We start from the raw sequence: 24,042 nt of genomic DNA, 5'->3' as shown, positions 1-24,042 counted from the left end.
CCAGAATTGGAGACATGCTGCACAAAGGTGTTTTGGGAGGGCATCACACTTGGGCACAGGCGTCCACGTGGGTGAAGGCTGGGAAAATAACCCTGAATTCTGAAGGAATGTGGCTTTTTACAAAAGTGGTGGGTGCGCCGCTAAGGAAACCTGAGTGACACCAACAGGTTACAGGGTGCACGAAATGCTTCGGGAAGCCGGTCTACCTCCGCTCTGCCTCCGAGAACAGGCATCGAGGGACGATGCAAATAGCGACACAAATAAGACACAAAACGTGCCTTTTTTTCCCCCCCGGAACAACCCGCGGAGCACCAGCCGCGGCTCCAGGCTCACTGAAGCCTGAAGCGTCGCTTGGGCCGACACGGACTGGTCAGCGCAGGTTGCCCTGAGCCCGATGACGGAGCCTGTCCCGCCGGCACCCCGACAGCTCCGAGCCGGCGGGGCGGGCTCAGGCTCAGCCCGGCGCGGGTGGATCTCCCTCGGCCCCGCCTCTGGCCCGCCCTCCCGGGGGCGGGTCCCGCCGGCCCCTCCGCAGCACGGCCGCGCCCGGCTCCGCCCGGCCCCGCCGCTTCTCCGCCTCTTCTCCGCCTCTTCTCCGCCTCTTCTCCGCCTCTTCTCCCCCTCCTGCGTGTCGCGGACATGGCGGAGCTGGAGGTGGGGCAGCACTGCGGGGTGCCCGACTGCCGCCAGCTGGGTAAGGGAGAGCGCGGCGGGTCCCGGCGGAGGCGGGGATGGTGGGCCGGGGGCGGTGCGGGGGTTGTGAGGGATGCCCCCTCGCTCGGGGAGTCCTCTGTGCCGCTGCAGCCTTGCACGGTCCATTGCCAGCGCCTGTCGCCCCGGTTGTGTGCCTGGGTGGTTAATAGCCCGCTTGCCCCTTCCTCACACTTGCTTGCCTTCACTGATCTCGGAAAGTGTTACTGGAAATGTAACCTCTCAGAAAGAAGCAGCAGAACCGCCTGTAGCGAAAGCTTTCTGTTGGGACCACTCAGAGATGAAGGGATCGTGATGATCGTGACCTGAGCTCCGTGGTGGTCTGTTAACATAAAATCTGAAGGATGGAGAAGTGGAGTAATGGGCTGGACCTGGCATTTGCTGTCATTGGTGATGTGGTGGAGTTCGGCAGACAGTGAAGTGATTTTATCTGTGAGAATTTATGTAGTAGGCAGGGGATGCGTACAGAGGTTTAGGAAATGTGTGCAATTTAAGTCACCCAAGGACAGTATGTACGATATGATGTGAAGAAGGGGCAGGATCATCATGACTTTCCAGTGGAGGAGATGCTCTCCTTTCCTAAGAGCCAGCATCTCCTCCAGTTGGTAACCCATAAAATAAAATGTAAATTGTCCAGTGTCAGTAAATAGGGTTCTGAGTGGTCTTGCAATAAATTCAGTTTTTAACATAACTAGTAACTTTGATGGATTGCCAAATGTTCCAGTGTCATAGCTTGATATTAAAAAAAAAAAAGTGAATTTAAAGCCTAATTCCAACTTCTGGAATGTATATAAGTATAATTTACCTGCTCGTATGTTTTTCTGTAATACTAATTAGGGGAGTTAACAAAAGCCACTTCTAGCTAAAGTGTAGATGCAGTTGCTAAGTATTCTTATAAAGATATCTACTCAGTGATGTTGGTAAGCAAAAGTTAATTATGTGAAAATTAAGCTAGAAACTATTAGCAAAACAACAACCATGTTGTCTTAACTAAAAACAAATCTCTTTGTTTCAGATTTTCTTCCCTTTGTATGTGATGGCTGTTCAGGTGTCTTTTGGTAAGTTCATAGAATCGCGGAGTATCTCAAGCTGAAAGAGTCCCACAAGGATCAACATGTCCAACTCCCTACTCCTCAGGACTAAAACTAAAGCCTATGACTAAGTGTCATTCAGACAATCCTTGAACTCCAACAGGCTTGGTGCCAGTTCCTTGGGTAGCCCGTTACAGTGCCCAACCACCCTCTCTGAGAAGAACCTTTTCCTAATGTTCAGCCTGAAGTTCCCGTGACATAGCTTCTTTCCATTTCCTCACATTGTATGCTGGTCACCAGGATTTCCTCATCCCAGGTGAAGAATCCTGCACTTGCTCTTGTTTAATTTCATACAGTTGGTGACTGCCCAGCTCTCTAGTCTATCCAGAATCTCTCTGTATGACTTCTCCACACTCAGGGGAGTTCACAGCTTTTCGTGGTTTAGTATGGTTGGCAACCCTAACAGGTATCCAGATCATTTATAAAGATATTAAAGAGCACTGGCACTAAATTGAGCCCTGGGGAACTCCACTGGCCACCAGCCTGAAGCAATCACATTAACTGTGACTCTCTGAGCACAAACCATCACCATTGCTCACCCATCATACTATGGACTTGTCTACCTGTGTGCTGGACATTTTGTCCAGAAGGACACTCTGAGAGACAGTGTCAAAAGCTTTGCTAAAATGCAAAACGCATCTGCTGGTTTCCCAACGTCAACTAAATGGGTGACCTTGTCATAAAAGGAGGTGGCTGGTTATGTTTTCTTCTAGAAAAATTTTTGAAGTTTCTTGCAAGCTTGAAATCAGGGCCTTCACTTTGATTTACACTTCAGATTAGTAGAGGGCAGCTGAGAGAAACTCAAAGAGATTGGGGGCAGATTTCACTTCTAACATATCAAGAGCCTTCAAGGGATTTCTGCCGTTATGGAAGGTGATTGAAAATTTGTTAAAACAGACAAACTCTGGTTTGCATAGAACTGAACTCTTAAGCATGGTAATGTCTTCACTCTCTTGAAATGGTTTGTTTACCTTGAGGCATAAGTTCCAAAAGCTAAATGTTTTACGTACTGAGAAAGAATATGATCTATCCATTCAAGAATTGAAATAGGATAGAAAAAACTTGGGAGAAGATTCATTATCTAATTGAAGTTTTCCCATGATAAAACTTGTCAGATTACCCTTTAAACACTTAAATGTTTTTACATGCAGGTTTTTTTTCCTGGAATGTTGATAACAGTGTGATATTTTCCTTCTTTTTCCACAAAGCCTTCAGCACAGGAGCCGGGATGCTCATGGGTGTTCTGAGGTAATCTAATATGTGACAGCCTTAAATTAAAATGCCATGTGACTTAGCTGTGTGTTTTCAGACTAGACAAATGCATATGGCATATAAGTATGAATTATTTAACTGAGAATATGACAAGCTTTAAAAGTGAATCTACACTTTTTCTGTCTCTTAGAAGTAAATAGACTTTGAGTACAATGATGATTCTTTTTCTACCTCTGAGCTAAACATAACCAGGGTAAAAGTAGGAGAGAATAGCTGGACCAGGTTTGCCCATAGAATGGAGAGCTAGCACGTATTTTTTAGAAAGCTGGGATGGTTATTTATATCTTAGTATCTGTTTATTTACACAAAGTATTTTGTATTTATTCCTAGGTGAATATAAGAAACAATTCTGTGAAACCTGATCAGCACAGATCTTACCCGTGCTCATACAAGGACTGCAATGGAAAAGAGCTTTTGCCGGTGTTATGTCCTTACTGTGAAAAACATTTTTGCCTCAGGTGAGTGAAACAGAGTGTTTAAACATCAATATTCATTCATTAATGTATGGAACAGGCAATACAAGTTTTATGTTGTTGTTTACAGACATCGTCATCAATCGGACCATGAATGTGAGAAGCTGGACACACCAAAACCTCGAATGGCTGCCACCCAGCAGCTTGTTCAGCATATTATAGGCAAGTACAGAGGGATAGATATTCTTTTTCTTGTATTTTCTTCAGAATGCTGTTTGAGCTTCTGACCTCCTTTGAGGAGTCAGGTTTGACCAAATAAGAAGAAAGGATGAGGGTTCCTTTGTTAAATAGCCCTAAACTTACATGTCAGCATTTAATACTGTTCATCTAAACTGAGACAAAACAAAAACAACAGTATGAAGAGAATCTCAAAAGAGTATATAGGGCACAGGTTTCTTTCAGAATTATTGTCTTGGTGTCATTCTACAAATATTATAATATAATGAATTTTACCTAGCCATTATTATTTACATGTTCATTCATGTGCAAATAATGCAGTTGTGTCAAATGTGCATGTCAGTCTGTTGGGATCAGACCTACACAATCAAGATGGCCAGAAAACTCTGATTCTACAATGTAATGTTTTGCAGATTTAAAGAAGCTTGAGGATGGGAAAGAGAATAAACAGCACTGCCCAGCTGGACAGTGGGGTTATGTGTAGAAAAGAGGACCTGAAACTGTTGCCATATGAATGCTGTGATGGCCACAGGTGTAGAAACTAAAGAATTTGTATCTATTTGGCTTTTGCAGCCTGTGTTTACCTGGTGATAGTGTTCATCTACCTTTCAATGTAAAGGAATTCTGCTAGAACTGTAAAAATTCTGATACGTGACCTTGGGAGGATATGAATAGACATGAAAAGGGATGGCACTCTTGGAGATACAATGAGACCAAACAGATTAAGTGGGTCTATGTCATACAATATGCACAGGAAACAGTCAGAATGATCACACTAACAGGAATAATATTGTTCTCAGATTCTAAAAAAAGTGACGAAGCAAAAAGCAAAAAACGTAAAGGAGCAAAAAACAGTGAGACAGCAGCAAAAGTGGCATTAATGAAACTGAAAATGCATGCATGTGGGGACAAGTCCTTGCCTCAGGTCAGTGATGTTTGTTTTCAATAATTGAATTCTCAAAGGAAATGGAAAGTTTTCTAAATTGCTTGATCATCTAATTCCCTCAGCTTGGTATTGGATTTAATTTTTCAAGACCACACTCACTTAAATGTATATTTCAGCCTGGTACCCAAAAGCAATCTCACTGGTCTTATGTCTGTTATAAGATGTCTGTGTGGGATTCAGAGCAGTCGAGTCAAATTCTGTTATTTTATAGCAGAAATATATTTGCCTGCCACATGGCTGTCACATAGCACTGCAGGGACAGACGGGGTCTTTTGGGGATCCTTGGCAGAATGATGACAGCATTAAGTTGTATTAAAGCTTATTATTTTAGCAGAATTTGATGATCAGCAGAGCATAGAATTTTATTATTAGACTAGAACAGAATTTTTAGAATCACTGTAGCACAATTTTGAAGTAGTGCAGCACAGAATTTTATAGCACGTCTTAGCTTGTGCTTCCTTATCACATGGACGCTCTGCAGATTGTGTCATATCTTAATACTTGGCTTGCAATATCAACATTTCAGATAATCTAGCCCTGAAACATGTAATTGCTTGGTTTTCCCACCCAGATTGAATTCATATGTTGGGGCATTGTAGTGGACAATGCAGTCTTTTCATTAGAATGTGCCTTAAAAGTTTGATAATTTGGAGGGTTGAGGGATGACTGTGCCAACTAAGATTGGTACCAAGATGTTTCAGGTGCAGGTTCAGCTACTCACCCAGAATCATCATCTGAAGATTGAGGGTGTTGTATATACAATACCATTTGTATGTGTAAAAAACCCATTAGAGAAATGATTTTCATAAACTGAATGACGCAATTATTATCCCATTCATGAAATAGGGAGGAAGGAGGTACAGATGAGGGTCAGTACAATACAGTAGGTGTTGTGATCATCTTTTCACAGCTGAGTGTTCTACAAAGGTAAAGTGATGATTCCTTGGGCACACTCCAGGTCTGTTCAGGCCAAAGAATCTGTCCAAGTTCCATTCATTATCTGAAATGGTAAGAAATTACTCATTCTTGGGAATTATCCAAAGCTTAGTGAAAGTTAAATGGAGCCCCCATTTAGAAACTGTTTTCCATGTGCCCTTTACTTAGGGAAGTATAAAATACTTACAGGTATTTTAAACTTCATAGGGTAGTTAATAAGAATATTGTCACCCTGAGAAAAGAGAATATTGTCACCCTGAGAAAAGAGAAGGGTTGACAGTGGGGGTTTGTTAGACATTTTACTGGTTGGAGAGCAGGAAAATGAGCTTGTTCCACTGGGCATCTGGTGGGTATCTGCTGGTTACTTTAAACATCAAACAATTTTAAGTAGGGCTTTACCCTATTTTCCTTATGGAAACTTTGCCCTAGAGCTCATTTTAGTGGACCAGTCCACTTTGTGACTGCACCATTACTTTGAGGTTTGTAGGACAGGTGGAACACCCAGGCAACTCCATGATCTTCACACCATTCCTGGATTTCTTTTTTTAATGAATGCCGTTGTCAGACTACACAGTAGAGGGCATGGGAGTGTCAGCAAACCACTGATTAAATCCTGCCAGAGTGGTAAGACCATCAGCTTTACCACAAGCAAAAGCTTTCTCTAAGCCTTCCTTATTTTATTTCCAGTAAGGGTATAACGCCACCCCTTGGGTGTTCAAGGGAGAAGTCCAACATAATTAATTTGCCAAGTGGACCAGGGGGCTTACTTCCTGCCCACAATCCATTTGGTCCCCAGAAAAGGTGACCTCCTGTCTGGGGCCCTGGCATTGTTTCTTCATCAATAGTTTTAATAGCCCAGTTGGTGTTCCCCTGACTCCAGCAGAGAATATCCATATTGAATGTATTTAGGTTTCCTGGTTGCATTTGCTGGTTTTGGGGGATGGGGGGAGGCAAAAGGGAGTTCCAGTTTTACCTTAACAATTGAATAAGAAACTACTGCTCAGTTTACTCCAATTGCTAATATTTTCTGATTTTTCAGAGGGATAGCTCCAGGACATGATTCTCTTTTCTTCTGTGTGAAGAACACTCAAATTTAGAGGAAAATGCACAGGTTGAAATTCAGAGTCAGTTTTATGAACATGGTTGAGGTCGTTCCATATGTTCCTAGGGAACACATAAATAAATCCTTTAAAAAGACTTCTGTCTTGTTTGATAGTGTCTGGCTTTGACTCAGCAAGGATGATCATAAATTATGAATACATAGTAGTCATGCTTGCTATGTTTTACCCCAATCCCATTCAGAATCTCTCCCTCATAGATTACTCTTGACATTCCTTAAAAAAATCTTTCAGTCTAGTAGAAATATTGTTTAGTACATAAAATGAGGATACAGTACAGGATAAAGGATTAGCTGGTCATGATCTAAATGCTGGTTTGTGAAGCAGGCATTTCTAATACAGTGAACTGCTCTGTTTTAACTGCTTTCGCCTTCCAATTTGAGACACTATACTGCTGCCAAAAACAAATACTGCTTATTCAAACTCACCTTTTCCTCACGAGGGCAGATACTTTTTCATGTCTGTCTGTATATAACTGTGCTCTGGGACTGGTGGGAAAAGATGTTCGCTCCACCTTCAAGAACTTACTGTCCATCATATATGTGCCTGCAGCTGGAGAGGACTGGATTTGATGATCTTGGTCATTTATGTTTTGCAGTAAAATTGTCCTGATGGAATAAAACAAATTTCAGTTGGTAATTCTGGGGGTTTTTACTGAAAATCTTAAAAAAAAAGTTTTAAGTTTTACTTAAAAAAAACTTACTACATTTATGTGACTGGAATGATGTGTTTCTTCTGTGGATAAATTTTTGTGTTTATTTTTCATGTCTTTCTAGACAGAAAGAATTTACTTTCAAGTATTTTTACCAAAAGCGAACAAAGAGAAAAGCAAACCCATGTTTTTTTGCAGTAAGTGGAGTATTGGCAAAGTAGTAGATTTTGCAGCTTCCTTAGCAAGCCTTAAAAATGACAACAACAAATCAACATCCCAGGTAAGTCAGCAATAACAAGCATTTTCTAGGTTGTTGTATTTAGCTTTTAGATTTCTTTACCCTTTTGTCCCTCTCCCACCCCACTTCTTTCATCTTGGATAGGGAAATCTTGATGTTAATTTCTGTGCTATTTTTCTTACAGAAGCTGAGGTTATGCCATACTGCCTCTGGAGAAGCTTTGCCATTTGAACACACACTGGAAACATGGCTATCTGATAAAGACTATCCACTGTACAATGGAGGGAATATAATTCTGGAGTATCTTGATAACGATGTTCTGTTTATAGAAGATCCGGAGTCCTACTTTATTACTCAATAAATTTTCACAAACAAAAAAATCCAATATTTTTTAGAAGCATGGTATTCAAGCAAGTCCAGTTTTCTTTTGAAATCACTGGTATGCCAGAATCTATCTTCCATTGTAAAGACACAATTCCCATCAATTTCTCATTTGCTTGACTGACAGAAGACCTATGTCCTGAAAGGAAAATTATAGTAGCTAATATTACAGATACTCACATTCTAGAATAAATTCTTGCTCTATTGAGCTGTATAATATCAAGAATGTTTTCTTAAATTTGGTATTTATTTTTGTGTAAGTGGTGGGGACAGTATGTCTCAATAAAATAATGAAAATGTAAACTTGCAGTATGACAGTTTTCTGAAGGAAAGAAACATATTGCACTATTGCAGCATCTTTTCTACATGTACAAGAACAGGTTTCATTGCATTTGGAAACCAGCACTGTCCATACACCAGGTCCACACTTTCTTCTTGTAATAGTTTAATGACATTTAGAAGGAAAGCTTTATGAAGCAAAAGTAAATTCACTCAGGTGTCTTCCTGTTTGTAAATCTCATTGTGTGATTAGTGGGGGATAAAAGATCTCAGTAAGCCTGTCACTTATTTTGCTTTACAGTACTCTTTACTGTAGTTTTAACATGACTTAGGTATGGATAAATTACTTTACTGGATGTGGTGTGGATGCCACAAAAAAGAAGGTGTTTCCTGGTTTCCATGAAGGAAAGGGCTTTCAGTGGCTGGACATTTTGGAAATCTTTGTCTCTGGGCAGCAGAAAGGATAGGAGCATTTTTCTGCATTCCCCTGCCTGTCTCTCCAGTTGTTATCTTGCTTTCCAGTACAAAAGGAACAGTTCCCTTTTCTCTTGTTTATTTTCCTCCCTTTCCTCTGCAACTGTCTATTCATCTTTCTTTTTTTCTTAGGCTGCTGTCAGACAGAACATGCTGTAAGAGGCCAACCAGCATTGTGGAACCAGTGCATTGGGAAGAGCCCTAAACAGAACTTGTTCCCCACACTGTTGCTACAAAAGCAAGTGAAAAATGCTGTTGTGCAACAGGGTCTTTTTCTTTTTTTTTTTTTAGCAGAAAATCCCCATTCTCTACTTACACCTTTCCTCATGCCCCTGATTTTTTTGCCCTAGCAGTTCAGGCAAAATAATTGAAATAACGTTTTTTTGTGAATAGAGAGAAGATAGACTTGGGATGCAGGAAGCTAATCTTTGGGGAGACCTCAAAGGTTTTACCAGGGTGGTTGCTTTCATCAATCGCCAGTAATGGGTAAGGGCTATCAGCCTGTAACTGACAGTACAAACATGGCAAGTTACAGTTGATAGTACTCCAAAAAGTTTTCACTATTATCTTATTCCAGGAATGTGTCTAAGATGGTACACAGAAGCTCATTCCACGTAGTTTTCAGAAACTGAGAAGCAAAACCAAATTAAGCTAGTCTGACAGATAAATAGTAGAGGAGAGGTGAAAACTCCACCCTAATCAATGATGCTAGGAGCAAAAGCAGAAACTTTCTCTGACCTTTAGTATCTTGCCTAGGCTAGAATTGCTCTCATTTCACCTGTTTAGATTCAAACATATCTTTACTTAGCATTTTTTGTTGTTTTTTTCTAAAACTTATTATCCTAGCACATTTTCATAGGGAAATGCATTTGAACAACTGCATTTGAAAAAAAACCCAAAACACTTTGGAGGAGTCATTTGGCATTTGAAACCACTGATAATTTTACAGGCCTGTGTTTATAAGGTGCTGAACTGTTTCACTTCAAAGTTAATAAATAAAACTTTAACTTCTAGGACATGTAAAGAAAATGTATGTGAAGTTATGCAAGTGAGAAGAGGAATTTATCAAATACTTCCTGATTTGATAATAAACAATGTTTTCTCCCAAACTACAAAAATAGGTGAATATCAAGCATTTTGGTTGTTCTAGCTGTAATTTTAGAGAATGCACAAGGTCAAGGCTTCACATTTTATGAGATGCTGTGGTAGCGGCTCCCGGCCTTGTTCCCGTTCAAACATTGCTACAAAGTTGCCTGGCATGTTTGTAAGATACGCAAAAGTTTGGAAAGGGCTATATTAACACCAAAAGTGCAATTCTGCTTGGATACGTGACCTGTTAGATCGGCTGGGCAATGCTTTAGTAAACCAGAATACATCACACTAAGAAAGCAGGCAGTAATCTCTCATACTTTTATTTTCAGCATTTTCTGTTTCGGTGTCTGTTTTAGAAAAGTATGCACGCTGGGGTGTGATCAGTCTGGTTTGCAGACTTCTTATCAATAAGTCATGTCTGTTCATTCAGTTTATCAGGTGACACATAAAAATACACCTTGCAGCTTAGCTTTCCTCCTAGTAGCCTCATATGTAAAATACAAAATTTCATTTCAGCCAGAATAGAAATTGTGGTTTGGATTAGGAAAATTCTTATACTTGTTAGGAGAGAACTTCAGGCATTCCTGTTTTACTTCTGCTGATTTTAAGGTGAATGCAGAATTTGAAATCTCCTGTAAAACCCTTGCTGTAATGTTAAGTATACAATCAATGATGTCAAAAAAGCCATTTCTCGTAACACTCATGCAGTCCTATATAAGTTGTACTGGGGCGTGTTCAGGTGCTTGCCTCAACAAAACCGAATCTGAGCCAAAGTGCCTCTTTGAACGGGCTGTATGCTTTTTGTACAACCTTGCAAAGAACGACTTGCAAAATAATCAGTAAAACCACAACTTATCGTCTCTGTAGTTCTTTAATGACTGTAAATACTTTAAAAAGCAGGCTTATTCCTGTTTATGAGAAGGGAAGGAGGAAATGTGGAATTGCACAGTGACTTGTCCCACACAGCAGGGTCGGTGAGAGTGGAAACTGTATCTTCTGGTGTGGGAAGGACGAAACTAACCCCCTTCGGCCCAGCTGTGCCTTGGGTTGGCATTAGGGCAATGGGATAGACTGCTTCTTTTGGTGTTGTAGACGTTTTATGATTATTTTAAGCATAAAGCAAATTGCAACCCTTGCCCTGTTTACCCAGATCACCATTTTACATTGAACAGTAAGTTACATCAGTTGCAATTTGTGAGGACAAGACAAGCCCTCAGTGTTTTGCCTTTGCTTGATGACAGACAATAGGCTCAAAAGACCACAGGAAAAAATGAAACTGGTATCTGTCAGGCTTGGAAGGTTTTTCTTCTCTGTATGATTTTAATTAATACTTAAAATGCATCAGCTGAACCGCGAATTGCTTTCAAAACTCGTTGAACACCGTGAACTCACCCTCCGTGAGGTTTCTGAGGCACTGACACAGGTTTTCCAAAGACGATGTGGATGCCCCACCCCTGGAAGTGAACAAGGCCCGGTTAGATGGGGCTCTGAGCAACCTGATCTAGTGGAAGGTGTCCCTGGCCACGGCAGACGGGTTGCTTTTATGATCCTTCAAGTTCCTTCCAACCCCAACCACCCTTTCAATTCTATGATAAACTTCAATCGCGTGCTCCATGGGAGAGCATTTACGGTATCTCCGCCCTGCCACGTCCAATTATTAACAAGAAGTCGACATCAAAGTCTAATTTCAACACTTCCCCGGTAAACTTTGACAGCGCCGGCGCCGAGGCGGCTGCCCGCCGGCCGGGGCTCCCTCACACGCAGGCGCGGCCGCCGCCGAGCGGGGCGGTGGAGGAGGCGGGCCCGTGGCCTCGCGCGCTGCGCCTGCGCCGGGGCGGCGGCGGCGGAGGCGGCGGCGGCGGTGACGGTGACGGTGAGTGCGGCGCGCGCGGCCGCCGCCATTTCGGGCGCCGTGAGGGGGCTGCGCGTCCCGCCCGCGCTCCGGACGCGTCCTGCGGCACCGCGCAGCCCCGCGGCGGGGCGTGCGCTCAGCACTCAATTGAACAGTACTTAAAAATAAACCAGGTGAAGCAAGAAACTTCGAGGTTGTAAAAAAAAAAAAAAAAGAAAGAAAACAAAGAAGACGTAACAATTTTTTGCATTAATCTCTCCTTTTGCTAGGTTCTTTATCTCGGGAAAGATGGCAGATCCCTGGCAAGAATGTATGGATTATGCAGTTGGTTTAGCAAGGAAAGCTGGGGAGGTATGTATAAGCTCTTTATAAATAATAACGTTATTTATTGAGTTTAATATGTACATAGCTTTTTGAAGGAGGTTGATGTTGGAATCTCTTCCTAAGAGTGTTTTGTCAAAAACCTAAATGGGCAGAATAGTTTGTGATGGTCAAGTGCAAGATTGGATTGTCTTTTATGTTTGCAATTTGGTTAGCTTAAGAAAACAACTTTGTGCTTTTCCTTGGCCTGGAGTTAAAGTCCTTAAAGACTAAGGAGTAACTTTGGTTCCTTGAGTTTGATTTAAAAAATAAAACTCAGAATTGTGGTAGACAAAGAGCATCACCCTTAAACAACTCCTGTCTACCTTATTATTTTACCGCCTGAAAGTCGGTGACATTCTTTCTTGTGAACGCTTCAATCAGCTTTATACAGTGGCTTGTTGATGGCACACAATACCATATTGTGTTCTCTCCGTCCTTGGAAGTGTCCAAAGCCAGGTTGGATGGAGCTCTAAGTCTGGTCCATGAAAGGTGTCCCTGCCCATGGCAGGAAGGTTGGAACTAGGTGGTTTTTAAGGCTCCCTCCAACCCAAACCACTCTATGATTGTTTCTCTTCATTAACTGCTTTGCTTCTGTAAATAAAAACCATCCCTTACAGCGACGACATTTTGCCATTTGAGATCTAAGACGGCTTAGAACAAGAAAAAGTTCGTACATCTTGGCAAAGCCTCAGCAGGAGTGGTTACCAAACGTTCAGTTCTACTTAGTAGTTCTACTTGGTACATTTGAAGGCTGTGGCAGCCAGACAAGATGACACATGTACTAATTCTGTCCCCTGGAGCTGCAAAATCTGTGCAACATTGTCTCTGCAACGACCTCATTAACGTCTTCCCTCAGAAAAACTTTCTGAGTTATAGTAAAATAATTCTGTGGGCTATGAGGCATGGATTCCTGCTTAAGCTGATACTGATAGTTTTAAGATCATAAATGCTGGGTCTGGCTAAAAATAGCTGATTTGAGCTCAGTGTCAGGTGTTTTCTTCAACTTTGGTATTTAAATTTGTAAATTTAAAACTTGTCCTAACAAAATGGACCCCAGTTTCATCTACCTGGAGATCTTCCTATAGTACTTAGATTTAAAGCCATGTAAAACTTTGTAGTGAATAGGGACTAGAGATGCAAGTCTCAGCTCCTGCAGTTAAATGCATGTCACTGCTTGTGTTTGTGTTTTGTATATGCAGTATAGAAAATGGCTGTAAAAATGTTGCTCAGATTTTTTTGGAAAACTAGTATTTTCCGTATTGTTAACAGTGAAAGATTTTTTTTGTTTTTGTTTTAACAGATAATCCGTGGAGCACTCAAAGAAGAAATATCTGTTATGACTAAAAGTTCACCTGTAGATCTAGTGACAGAAACTGATCAAAAAGTAGAAAACTTCATTATTTCTTTGATAAAAGAAAAGTATCCTTCTCACAGGTATGGCTGTTTACCAGTATGCTTTTGACAGAAAAAAAATGGAAAATTTATGATTTTGCTTGGTAAAATTTTAGTACAACTGGCATGCTGGAAAATTGCAGCATTCTCCTTTACCTTCAATAAATTAAGTATTTTAGAGTACTAGCAGGTTGAAGTTTTGCACAGGGCTGTAGCAACAAAACAAGGTGTCCCCAGGTTACTGACATGAGACAAAACTTAGACTGAACTTCACTTGCTGTTGAGCCAACTGAAAGAAACTTCTTGGTTATTGCTTTGGAAAATCAGAGGTGTCCCCAGGAGACCTGGAACCCAGATTTCTTGTCTGCTTTTGAAACGAGTGTGCCTTTGCTGTCTATGTGGGATGGGTCCTGTGGAACCGAGTGCCTTTGGCAAATCTCATACAGTTTGACAACATAAAACATCCTTAAAAGAAGACAGGATCTTCTTGTTCTGCATAACACAAAGGCTGTCATACAAAATACTGCTTTCTTAATTGCTCTTCCCTTTTTTTCCTCTTCCCCTGCCTCTCTCTATATCCCTATCCTCCACTCCCTGAAAAATGTATTCATGAAGGGTGATCTATATGTATTTTGCTTACATGGGTCTGTCTTTAGCATTTTGACACGATGGCTCAAGTTTAATACAGTTTCCTTAAAGTCAGTTTGCTGTTTTTTTCTTGCATTTTCTTGGAGATTTTGTTACTGTAGCTGTATATGTGGAATATAAGAAATCTGTGTAGAACTGGAGCAACGGAGGTGGTGCAAAAGTTCAGTAACCAAATTAGTGTAATCATACAGACTTGTGGAATGACCTTGAAATAACAGTTTCTGTGACACTGATAAGCATTTTTGAATATTTTAGCTTCTTTTTATTTTAGGTAACCAGTGTTACATTAGACATAATGGTGCTGAACTTCTTTTCCTAGTGAATTACTCATCAGCTATATTCAGTCTCATCTTTCTGAAGGTCTGCTGCTTTTTGGAAACATGCTGTTTCTTTCTGATTAGTCATCTTCACTTCTGTAGTTAATCATAAAACTCTAATCAGTATTAAAGGGACCTCGTTTGTTACCTCTCAGTAGTTCTCATTTTTTATGTTTGTGGAGGAAAGCATGTGTTTGCTGCAAACTTTTCATAGGTTGAGTAATGTGTGATAAATTGTGACAACCTGCAAAAGGCCTTGAAGAGAATTCCACCCACTTAGACTCATTCTAATAATTTTGCAGTCCAAAACAAATGCTTTCATGAGCAGCAAAAATTGTGAATTTTGGAGTGCTATAGCACTGTGCCTTCTGTGTCTCTGGGGTTTAATACTGTGGCTGAGCATGCAGTCACCCATCTTCTTCAGAAACTGGTTTGAATTTCCATTCCATTACTATATTACTGTTTTTTCATGCTTGTAAAACTAAAATTTTGAGATTAACAACTTTATCATATTTGGGTTTAAATCAGTCTTCAAATTTAACAGTTGCTGCAGTGTTCTAACCAGATACATAAGACCACAAAGGCTTTTTTCACTGAAAACACAAGCTAAAAAATAATGTTGTGTAGCACAAATAAGCTGAAAGGTGTAAATAGCTATAGGTATTTTGAACAAAATTTGATGATGCTGTTACTGGAAAAAAATTATGAAAACGTCAATGTTCTGAATGCTAAATTCTGGTATTATTTCTATATTGAAACATAAAATTCTTTTTGCCACATATTGTGCTTATCCTTGACATCATAAATACTGATGCAAGCTTGGTCAGATATGGTTGGTGCTTTCTGGATAAATAATGTTTTTCTCAGTTTTTTATGTATGATCGCTGGTGGTACTCCAAGCTTCATCTCACTTTTAAGAATTTCAGTGTCAAGGACAGTGTTGTAATTAATACATTTTTAACAATTTCTTTCTGTCTTTTAAATGTGTTTCTACTGTAGCTTTATTGGAGAGGAATCTGTTGCAGCTGGAGAGGGCAGCATTCTGACAGACAACCCCACGTGGATTATAGACCCAATTGATGGAACTACCAACTTTGTACACAGGTCCACCTTTCATTTTTTTGTTAGCAACCTCAACTGATAATCCTTTTTCTTTCTCCAGTTCCCTGAAAGTAAGGTTGGTTTTAATTTTTAAATTGCTTTGAAAGAGATACTATGAACTTGTTAATGGTTACAAATTGCTACTTACTGAGAGCCGCTGGGCAGTTTTTGTAAGCATTTTAATACTCGTGTGAGTATTTTAATAGTTTTGGTCTGTTAACCTACATCAGTTGTTCCATAAGAGGCCTGTATTATATAGCAGGGGTCAGCAGCCTTTGGCATGGATTCCAAAGATAGATGGGCAGATTGCAACAGGAGCAGGACTCAGAGTAAGAAGTTGCAGCATCTTCAGAGAGGGAATAACAGCTTCAGGTGCTGATTACTAAGAAATTTCAAATCCGTTGAGATCTAGGAGCCTCAGCTAAAGAAGAAGGCAAGATATTGCCAGTAATTATCAATGGTATTTTGCACCAAGATGAGGAGGGGACTTTCAGTGTAATGCTGACAGCCTATTCCTTATGTCTTTTAAATGTGATAGATTTTGGCCCCAGTGAGCTTTTCTGAGTCTGCTTGATTTCAGTTTTGAAATGACTGCTGCTGTGTGCACAATGGCTTTTAAACAGCTTCTGAATCCTGCTAAATAACATGTTCAGAAACTTACAAGAAAAGAACCCATTCTACTGAATCTGCAGGCTTAAAAGTTGGTATTTTTTGCCGAAAGAACAAAAGCAAATGTCTGGGAATTGAAAAAAAGATTAACTGGTTGATTGTTTCAAACTTAGACTGAGATGCAATCCACCATGTCTTACATAGTCCCACTGTCTTCACTCTTCCTCCATTCTTCAGTATCTGTCTTGGTCATGGCTTTGGTGGAAAACGGGGAGGTGGGGGCAGAGGTAACTTGGTTCTTCTTATGAGACCAGCTTGTTCCTTCTGAGAAAGGTTAGTAGCATAGAGGCTTGTTTGCATTCTTTGGCTGTAGAAAACAGTCCCTAAGCTAGGAACAGCTGTAACAGGAATAACAGCCCCTTGTGCATAGAAAAGTTTGTGTTTCAAATGGTAATAAGTGTTATTGGCTCTATTTTCAGCTAAACTGTGCAAATTCCAGAAACCTATGTTGTATGTAGTCCAAGTTTGTTTTTGAAATATACATTACATTTAACTGAACACTGTCTTTATTAAGAGTAAGCATGGTAATGAAAGAAATTTAGTATCTCACTATAAATTAGTGAAATGTTTTGTTTTGTAGGTTTCCATTTGTGGCAGTTTCAATTGGCTTTGTTGTAAACAAAAAGGTATACTTTTTATTACTTAATATCTAATCAAACCCAAATTAATTGCTTGTTTCTAGTTACAACTAAGTTCTATAATTTCCTATTTCACAGTAAATAGGAACACAGGGAAAAAAACCTCAAGGTATTTTTTCTTGCAGATAGAGTTTGGAATTGTGTATAGTTGTGTAGAAGATAAGATGTATACTGCCAGAAAAGGAAAAGGTGCATTTTGCAATGGTCAGAAACTTCAAGTATCGGGCCAAGAAGGTAAGCTGAGCTGAGTAGCTTCTTTCTGGTAATTACCACATTGCAAATCAGACAGCAGAAATTTCATACCTGGATGTATTGGTATTTCTTAGCTCATAGTTTCGTTTTGCAAGACTTTCTTTGGCCATGGGCCAAAAGAAACACCTTTTATGTTCTCTTTGATGCATATGATGTCATCTGTGCAAAATCAGGACTTGGCAATTGAAGATTTTATTCCCCATGTGTGTATTGTTGTTTTGTTTGTTTGTTTGTTTGTTTTTAATTCCCTATATGTCTGCAGTCTGAGATTGTTCTTTAGAGTGTAACAAATCTGCCAAACAATTCAACTTCTCCCAGGTGTGACCTGTAGGTTTAAGTCAGTAGAACTCCTCTATGCTTACAACCCTACATCAAGTAAAATCTGTGCTTCAAATGGGATCTTTAAGTATCTCAAGACTTTTATTTTTTCTAGCAATAGAATTTTATTTAGTACTGTCATTGATTAATGTATATGCGCAGTTGGAGCAGATAGTGCTTCTTTCATTGTATTTTATTTTTTCCTGCCATTTTCCAAGTAATAAGATAGTAAGATTTTTATATGTTTGATATATGTAATATTTTATTAAGATACCTCACTTTTATTCAGTCTTGTAAGAAAGCAATGAGGTAAACTCTGCTAGTCACTGTGGCTATTTAAGTTGTGCTGTTGGAAGAGTGAGGTTTTGTTTCTTTTCCAGACATTACAAAATCCCTTTTAGTAACAGAATTGGGGTCAAATCGTGATCCAGAGGCTATAAAAATAATTCTTTCTAATATGGAAAGACTTCTCAGTATTCCTATTCATGGGTAAGACACTTTATATTTTCTATATGTATTTATATGTATTGACAATGGTTAATATTGTAAATACGATAATTTATAGAAAGCTTTGGTTGCATTATATTTGACACCTTAAATGTGAAATATGGTTTAAATGTTTCTGTCTAGTAGCTTCCACAGAGAAACTGTGTTTAGCTTTTTCAAGCTGAGATGTATAGAAGAGAACCCTAACAATCAGTATTGAGAAGCAAAGCATGTTTGGGCTTGTAGGACTGCAAAGTGTTATATTTACTAGTTAAAAAAATTATGTGCAATTTTGTGCGCTTTTTTCCCCTAGAAACACACAAGGAATAAAACTGGATGAACAGAAGCTATATTGCATTTCTTAGTTTCCTTTCCTTGTAGTAATGAAAATTGTTCTTGTTTTTTTTAATATATATATATGTCTCAGAAGACAAAAGTAGATCTCCTTTTCCTCTTTCAAAACCATACAACTTTGTCTGAGTAGTTTAAATTGTCCATAAACTGCTCTTATTTTGGTTGCATTCCCTGCTTCCTCTACTCTAGATAAACCAAAGTATAATTTCCACAAAATATTTTGTATAAAGTTGGTTTCAGCAGACAGTTTTTTGTTTCTCAACCATATTCATGTTTCTGTTCTAACAAGTATTATGCTGAGATTCTCAGGATTCTTGTTTTGACACTTGACATGCTTAACATGTAGATTTTTTCTACTTCCAAAAAGTCTTCGATGCTGCTAAAGAATATATATGTTAGGATGAAAGTAGGAAACACATTTTAGGAGTGTCGTGAATTCAACTTGGGCATTTTATTTGTAAACAATAATTTGAGACTGGAGTTGATTTAAGTTGCATCTTGCAGTAGTTTAGCTGCTATCAGTTACAATTTAATGTACAGTTTACTGTTAGTTGAAATAACTGCAGCATTTACACAAGTCACACTTACTGGCTAAATGCATTGACATTTCCAAAAGAAACTGGAATCTGTGACACAAGGATTTGGTGAAGTTAACCAGACCAAATTTATGCTGTGTAATTTATTTTTTGTGATTACTGTTAGAGGGTTTGGCAAGTCAGAGATGTTTACTGAGCATCACCAGAGAAACTGACAAAAACAGTTTTTCAGCACTGGAAAGTATACACTCTGCTTGAATTCTTGTATTCAAAGAGAAAAATAGACTATCTGTTAGTGTTTCATGGGAAATTATCTTCCACAATATGTTGTAGTTTAAGAAATTATTTAAGATGTATTTAAACCAAAATTGATTAACAGAATTTGTAAATGTAATTTCTGAAAATTTGCTGTATTTTGAAAACTCTTCAAGCTACTTAAGCAACACTTCCTGCCCATTTTTTTATGTTTCTCTGCAGCATTTCATCATCCTTTCTCCAGTTCATCAGGACATTTCTGTGTTCTCTGTGCAGTGTACACAGACACTGTAACTTCTTTGCAAACTCTTCTCAGTTAAAACGACATTTGTATCTCCTTTAGCATTAGAGCTGTTGGTACAGCAGCTGTGAACATGTGCCTTGTGGCAACAGGTGGAGCTGATGCCTATTATGAAATGGGGATTCACTGCTGGGATATGGCAGGAGCTGGAATCATTATTACTGAAGCTGGTGGAGTCCTGCTGGATGTAACAGGTAAATACACGGGCCTGCATAATACTCTTTACCCTTTTAAATGACTAACAGAGCAAAATGTAGCTGAAATGAGAAGCCAAGAAGTTCTTTTCAGTCCTCTTTCCAGCAACCACTACTGAACAGTTCCCAACCCATCAATAGATGAAGAACAGGTTAATTTTATGTTCTTAAGCAACAAGACAACCTTTACTGCCTTGGCTGGACTCCTGGAAAAGTGAAAAAAGACAGTAAATGTACACCGAAGAGAATTTAAATGCAGCTCATACGAGATACCTGTTGTGTTAAATGCATTTTTGTCCAGCAAAACTTGGTTCTAAATTGTAATGTATAATTTACACTCAGTTTTTTCAGTGCTTATTTTCATACCAGCTTTTAATTTTCTCCATATATAAAACTGGCTGCTTTGTTTGCTTTGCTTTCTAGGTGGACCGTTTGATTTGATGTCTCGAAGAATAATTGCAGCAAGCAGTCAAGCTATTGGAGAGAGAATAGCGAAAGCACTTCAAGTAATTCCTCTGAGAAGAGATGATGCAACCAACTGAACACCAAAGCTGGACCTTAAATGTTTTTTTCTAATGTTGTCTCATATTCCCACATGGTGGTTGTTCTACACCTTGAATAGATGGTAGTCTTTCAGTACTGGTGTGGCTGCTAAGTAGAGCTTTGAGATTGATCAATATTGTAAGTAAGCTGTAACTGTTGAGTATTTTATTTAACATCACAATTAGATAAAAATCTAGAAAAAGAAGCAAATATATGCAACTAGTATTTTCAAGTTTTATACTACACTGGAACACATAGCAAGAGACTCTTTGATGTATAGATCAATAAAGATCTCTAGTTCTGTTAGTGACAAAACCAAAAACTGCTGTCCTAACACCACATCATCACAGCTGATCCTGAACCCAAAAAGATGAAGGCATTACTGTTTATCCTGTCTTTCTCTGTCTGGTTTCCAGTGGTATCCATTTCCATACCTCATTGCAGTTTTTGTAAAGGTAGTTCACACATTTCCAAACTTGTTAGTTGCTCATAGTTTTGGCTACAGTTTAAAGCTTTTAGTACTTAGGTATCATTGGTTTTGTAGCCATCCTACCTTTCTGATGGTACATAGACACAGTCTCTTCTTTAGCCTCATATGTGGCCAGTACACTTGCAAACCCATTACAATTTCAAAAGTAATAGTTATTGTGCCAGAAAATATGTGCATCTTCCAGAATTAAGGTCTGAGCACGCCTAGCACCAAATGTACTTACTTGAAATTAAGATGCAGTATGATTTTCATTTTGTTAATTTTGGTTGAGTTTCTTCATGGATGAGTGTGTTTTGAAGTCTAAGGAATCATTAAATCCAAGAGAGTTTTCAGTACTTCTGCTGGCAAAAAAATAAGCCCATAGTCCATATTTTTTACATAATTTTCTGTAAGTTACAAAAGCAGTGACCAACCAGGAGCAGGTTTCCATTGTGTTTTACAGAATGTACACAGAAGAAGATACATATGTAAACCTAAAGGGTTTATAAATTAAGAAATATTAGTGATTTAATTCTAGGTGTCAGTTTTTGTAAACTTTGAAAATTATACTGGTTCTCTGCATTTTTGTATTTAAGATTGTTAAAAGCATCAGTGCACTGTTCAAATAATTAATGCACTTTAAAAAAAAGATGTCACTCAGATCAGTTTTTAGACTGATTTTTTTTTGTGTTGAAAAGAAAGTTGTCTCATTGGTTGTTTAGTCAAGACACAGCAATGGAAAGTATGACTTTTTGTACTGCTGTCCCACTATTTTTATTTTGAAAAACGGTATACTGAAGTTTCAACAGATTGCATATTATAAATGTCAGGGGTTTTTATCAGTTGATTTCTGCAGATTTTTCAGAAATACTTAATTTTAAGATGTATCTAATGCCAGATGATTAATGTTAATGAGGTCAGCCTGCTATTTTAAAGGTCCTCCCAAAAAGCCAGACTTACAGTTATTTTACTTTTTAAATTCGTGTTGACAAGGATGGAAAACTTGAGCATTTCAGTGTAACTTTGTTGCTGTAAACAATGTTTGTGGGATCATGGTTATTTTTGAATGTCTTCTGTACCATTTCTGTGGCTAGTGTATAACAAAATCTGCATAACTTTATTTGTGAAATGGAGATACGTCTAAAAAGTACTTAAGATGAGAGAACATGTTAGAAATAAATAACTTTAGCAGCAGTGTGGCTTCAGCTGTGCTTCCTTTCTTAGCATTCATCAGGCTGCAGTTCTGTGACCCATCAGGCTGGATCTGTGGGCCTCAAACTCTGAGTTGAACACTTTTTCTTCTTCGCCCCTGATGTCCATAGATCAAAAACTGTTGTGCCTTTGTACGTGGGATTATGTATGCACCTGCAGTTGGGTTTTGGAGCAAATATTTCCCCTTGTTCCAATGAGATCATGGTTCATTAATCATTTCCAACCTCAGACTCAAACATTATGGGTTATCTTGCCTGTCATTTGTGTTGGAGGTCTGTCAGCTGGTTGAAGCATGTAGCTTTCTCATTGTTAGCTTTCCTTATGATGTTATCTGAGGAAAAATTTTTATTAATTTCTTGTCTTGGCTTTCTTCACTCTGTTTATGTTGGAGATTAGTGTAAATTTTTTTTGCTCACTCTCTAAATGGCAGTTTTTATCAACTGCTTTCTTTTTAGTTTCAGCCACCTTTTGAGGAGGATCAGAAATCCTAGTTTGCCATTTTGCTAAGCATTATCTTCTCGGGTACCTCTTTAATATGTGGCCACTTCTTTTGTCATGTGAAAGGACACTGAAATGTAATTACTAAGTTTAGACATTTTGCTTCTGTTCTAGCCTGTGATTTTGACCAGCTTTTCTAATGAAACAAGTCAAGATTTCTGTGTATGCAAAATGCTTTTGAGAGCATATATGAGGTAGTCCCTGAATGTTCAAAACTACAAAAAGTATGGTTTTGTTGCTTTAAAAGATGGAGGGGCAGAATTAATCCTCTTAAATTATTTTTTAAAAAATCTAAGATAAAATTATGTATTTACGAGATAGCTTTTGCTGGGCAATGAGACAATTGGAAAGAAAGGCCAGTTACCACAGACTGAACAGACAAACTGTCAGATTAAAGTCATGAATATTCCTCATGAAGGTATCAACAGGCCAGTACACAGGAAACTTTCTTGCACAGCTTTTCAGTGAACAACCCGGGACTTCAGCTGGCAAATGCCACTGTGGTTTGAACCTCAGCTCTGAGTGAGGAACACTCAAAACTTACAGGTGCAAGAAGATCGAGTGGACAGAGTCAGCAACTGGAGCAAGTGAAAAAATAAAAAAAATACTGCTGGAAATTAAAGGACTACATGAGCAAATTTAACCGGTCCTTTTGCCTTTAGTTTTAGAATTTAAATGGCCAACATTGTCACTATATAGTTACTGTAGAGCCTGCTGCTCGTCTTAACAAAGGTCTTCGAAGTAGGGGACTGATTTTTAGCCTGACACTAAAACAATTAGTACTACACAATAGTAATGGTGACTTCTACCACTGATGTGTATGCAGGAGGGGAGGTATCCTTAGCCTGCTGTCCTGGCTACCACCCATCACTGGCCATCTCCATTTACTGATTTGCTGATAATTTGCGATTGTTTCCTGTGATGACCTGCAGAGCTTTGCTCTAGCTGCACAGCAGAGTATTCCAGTAGATTCAATCCTGCAGAGCTTTTCCCAGCATGAAATATTGCCAAAGTCACAAAAGGCTTCAGGATCTTGTCCAGCCCTCTTAAATAGCCCCGTAGAAAATCCCTCCTCTGCATCCCCTTCCCTTATGGAATATGGACTATCCCTCATAATATCTGTGACCTAAAGCTGTGGTTTAATTTTACTTAGTCTAATGTCAGTGTGAACTGGGCATTTTGACTAGAACAAAATGTCATCCTGCGGCCTTGGTAATGAAGCATTTTAAATAAGGAACAAACATCTCTTTCTTTTCACAAGCTTCTTTCTATCCTCTCAAAGCCAGCAGCTAATTCAGTTCTATTCATTACCTGTGAGGGAGGTAATTGCTTCCTTCACAAATCTGATCCTGTTGCTAAAGTGCAGACAGGCAGCTCTCCAACAGTACATTAGTTTTGGATCTACAGCAGCTGGCACGGCTGCCTTTATTTGCACAAACTCCAAGCATCACAAGGATGTCAATGATGTGACACCTCAAGAGTGTCAGCCAGATCTCCTGGATGGCAAAATCCATTCCATCTCTGAATTACTGCTTGTCCAGCACCAAGAACAACAGTGAATGTAGTCTGTCACATCGCTCTCTAGTGTGTACAATCTTCACACAAAGATCTGCAGCTTCTTAAAGATAGCAGGAGCTTCTGACATGTCCTCTGTGCCCACTATCTGCTGTCTGCCTGCTAGAACAACAGGGCAAAGAAAATCTGACACACTTCAAAGCCGTGTGCAGCTTTTGGAACAAACAAATTGGAGGCCTGTGCTCAGCCAAGAGCATATTATGGCACTGTATGAGAGCTACAAACTCCC

At 39.2% G+C, this 24,042-nt stretch overlaps 2 protein-coding genes and 1 long non-coding RNA gene across 3 annotated transcripts; 2 read left to right on the top strand and 1 right to left on the bottom strand.

The window, feature by feature from the left end:
• Positions 1-589: 589 nt before the first annotated feature.
• On the top strand, positions 590-8,298 carry ZFAND1 (zinc finger AN1-type containing 1). The gene is made up of 8 exons (XM_048286765.1): positions 590-694; positions 1,727-1,769; positions 3,011-3,050; positions 3,405-3,532; positions 3,618-3,709; positions 4,525-4,649; positions 7,501-7,656; positions 7,799-8,298. The coding sequence occupies exons 1-8, from the start codon at positions 640-642 to the stop codon at positions 7,973-7,975; spliced, it is 816 nt and encodes a 271-aa protein (XP_048142722.1). The 5' UTR covers positions 590-639; the 3' UTR covers positions 7,976-8,298.
• On the bottom strand, positions 6,339-11,581 carry LOC125317108. The gene is made up of 3 exons (XR_007199940.1): positions 11,233-11,581; positions 7,153-7,332; positions 6,339-6,770 (listed from the first exon to the last, which is right to left on the bottom strand). It is a non-coding gene; the product is annotated as an uncharacterized LOC125317108 (long non-coding RNA).
• A 148-nt stretch (positions 11,582-11,729) lies between these two features.
• On the top strand, positions 11,730-21,722 carry IMPA1 (inositol monophosphatase 1). Its single transcript, XM_048286836.1, has 9 exons — positions 11,730-11,865; positions 11,962-12,043; positions 13,356-13,489; positions 15,412-15,516; positions 16,763-16,808; positions 16,946-17,054; positions 17,771-17,879; positions 19,365-19,516; positions 19,940-21,722. Exons 2-9 carry the CDS (start codon positions 11,981-11,983, stop codon positions 20,056-20,058), a joined length of 837 nt encoding a protein of 278 aa, XP_048142793.1. The 5' UTR covers positions 11,730-11,865; positions 11,962-11,980; the 3' UTR covers positions 20,059-21,722.
• The last annotated feature ends 2,320 nt before the right edge of the window (positions 21,723-24,042 follow it).

This window comes from Corvus hawaiiensis, chromosome 26 (assembly GCF_020740725.1).
Source record: "Corvus hawaiiensis isolate bCorHaw1 chromosome 26, bCorHaw1.pri.cur, whole genome shotgun sequence".
NCBI lineage: Eukaryota > Metazoa > Chordata > Aves > Passeriformes > Corvidae > Corvus > Corvus hawaiiensis.
Note: the sequence above shows the minus strand (reverse complement) of the source record. Positions and strands in the feature narration are given on the sequence as shown.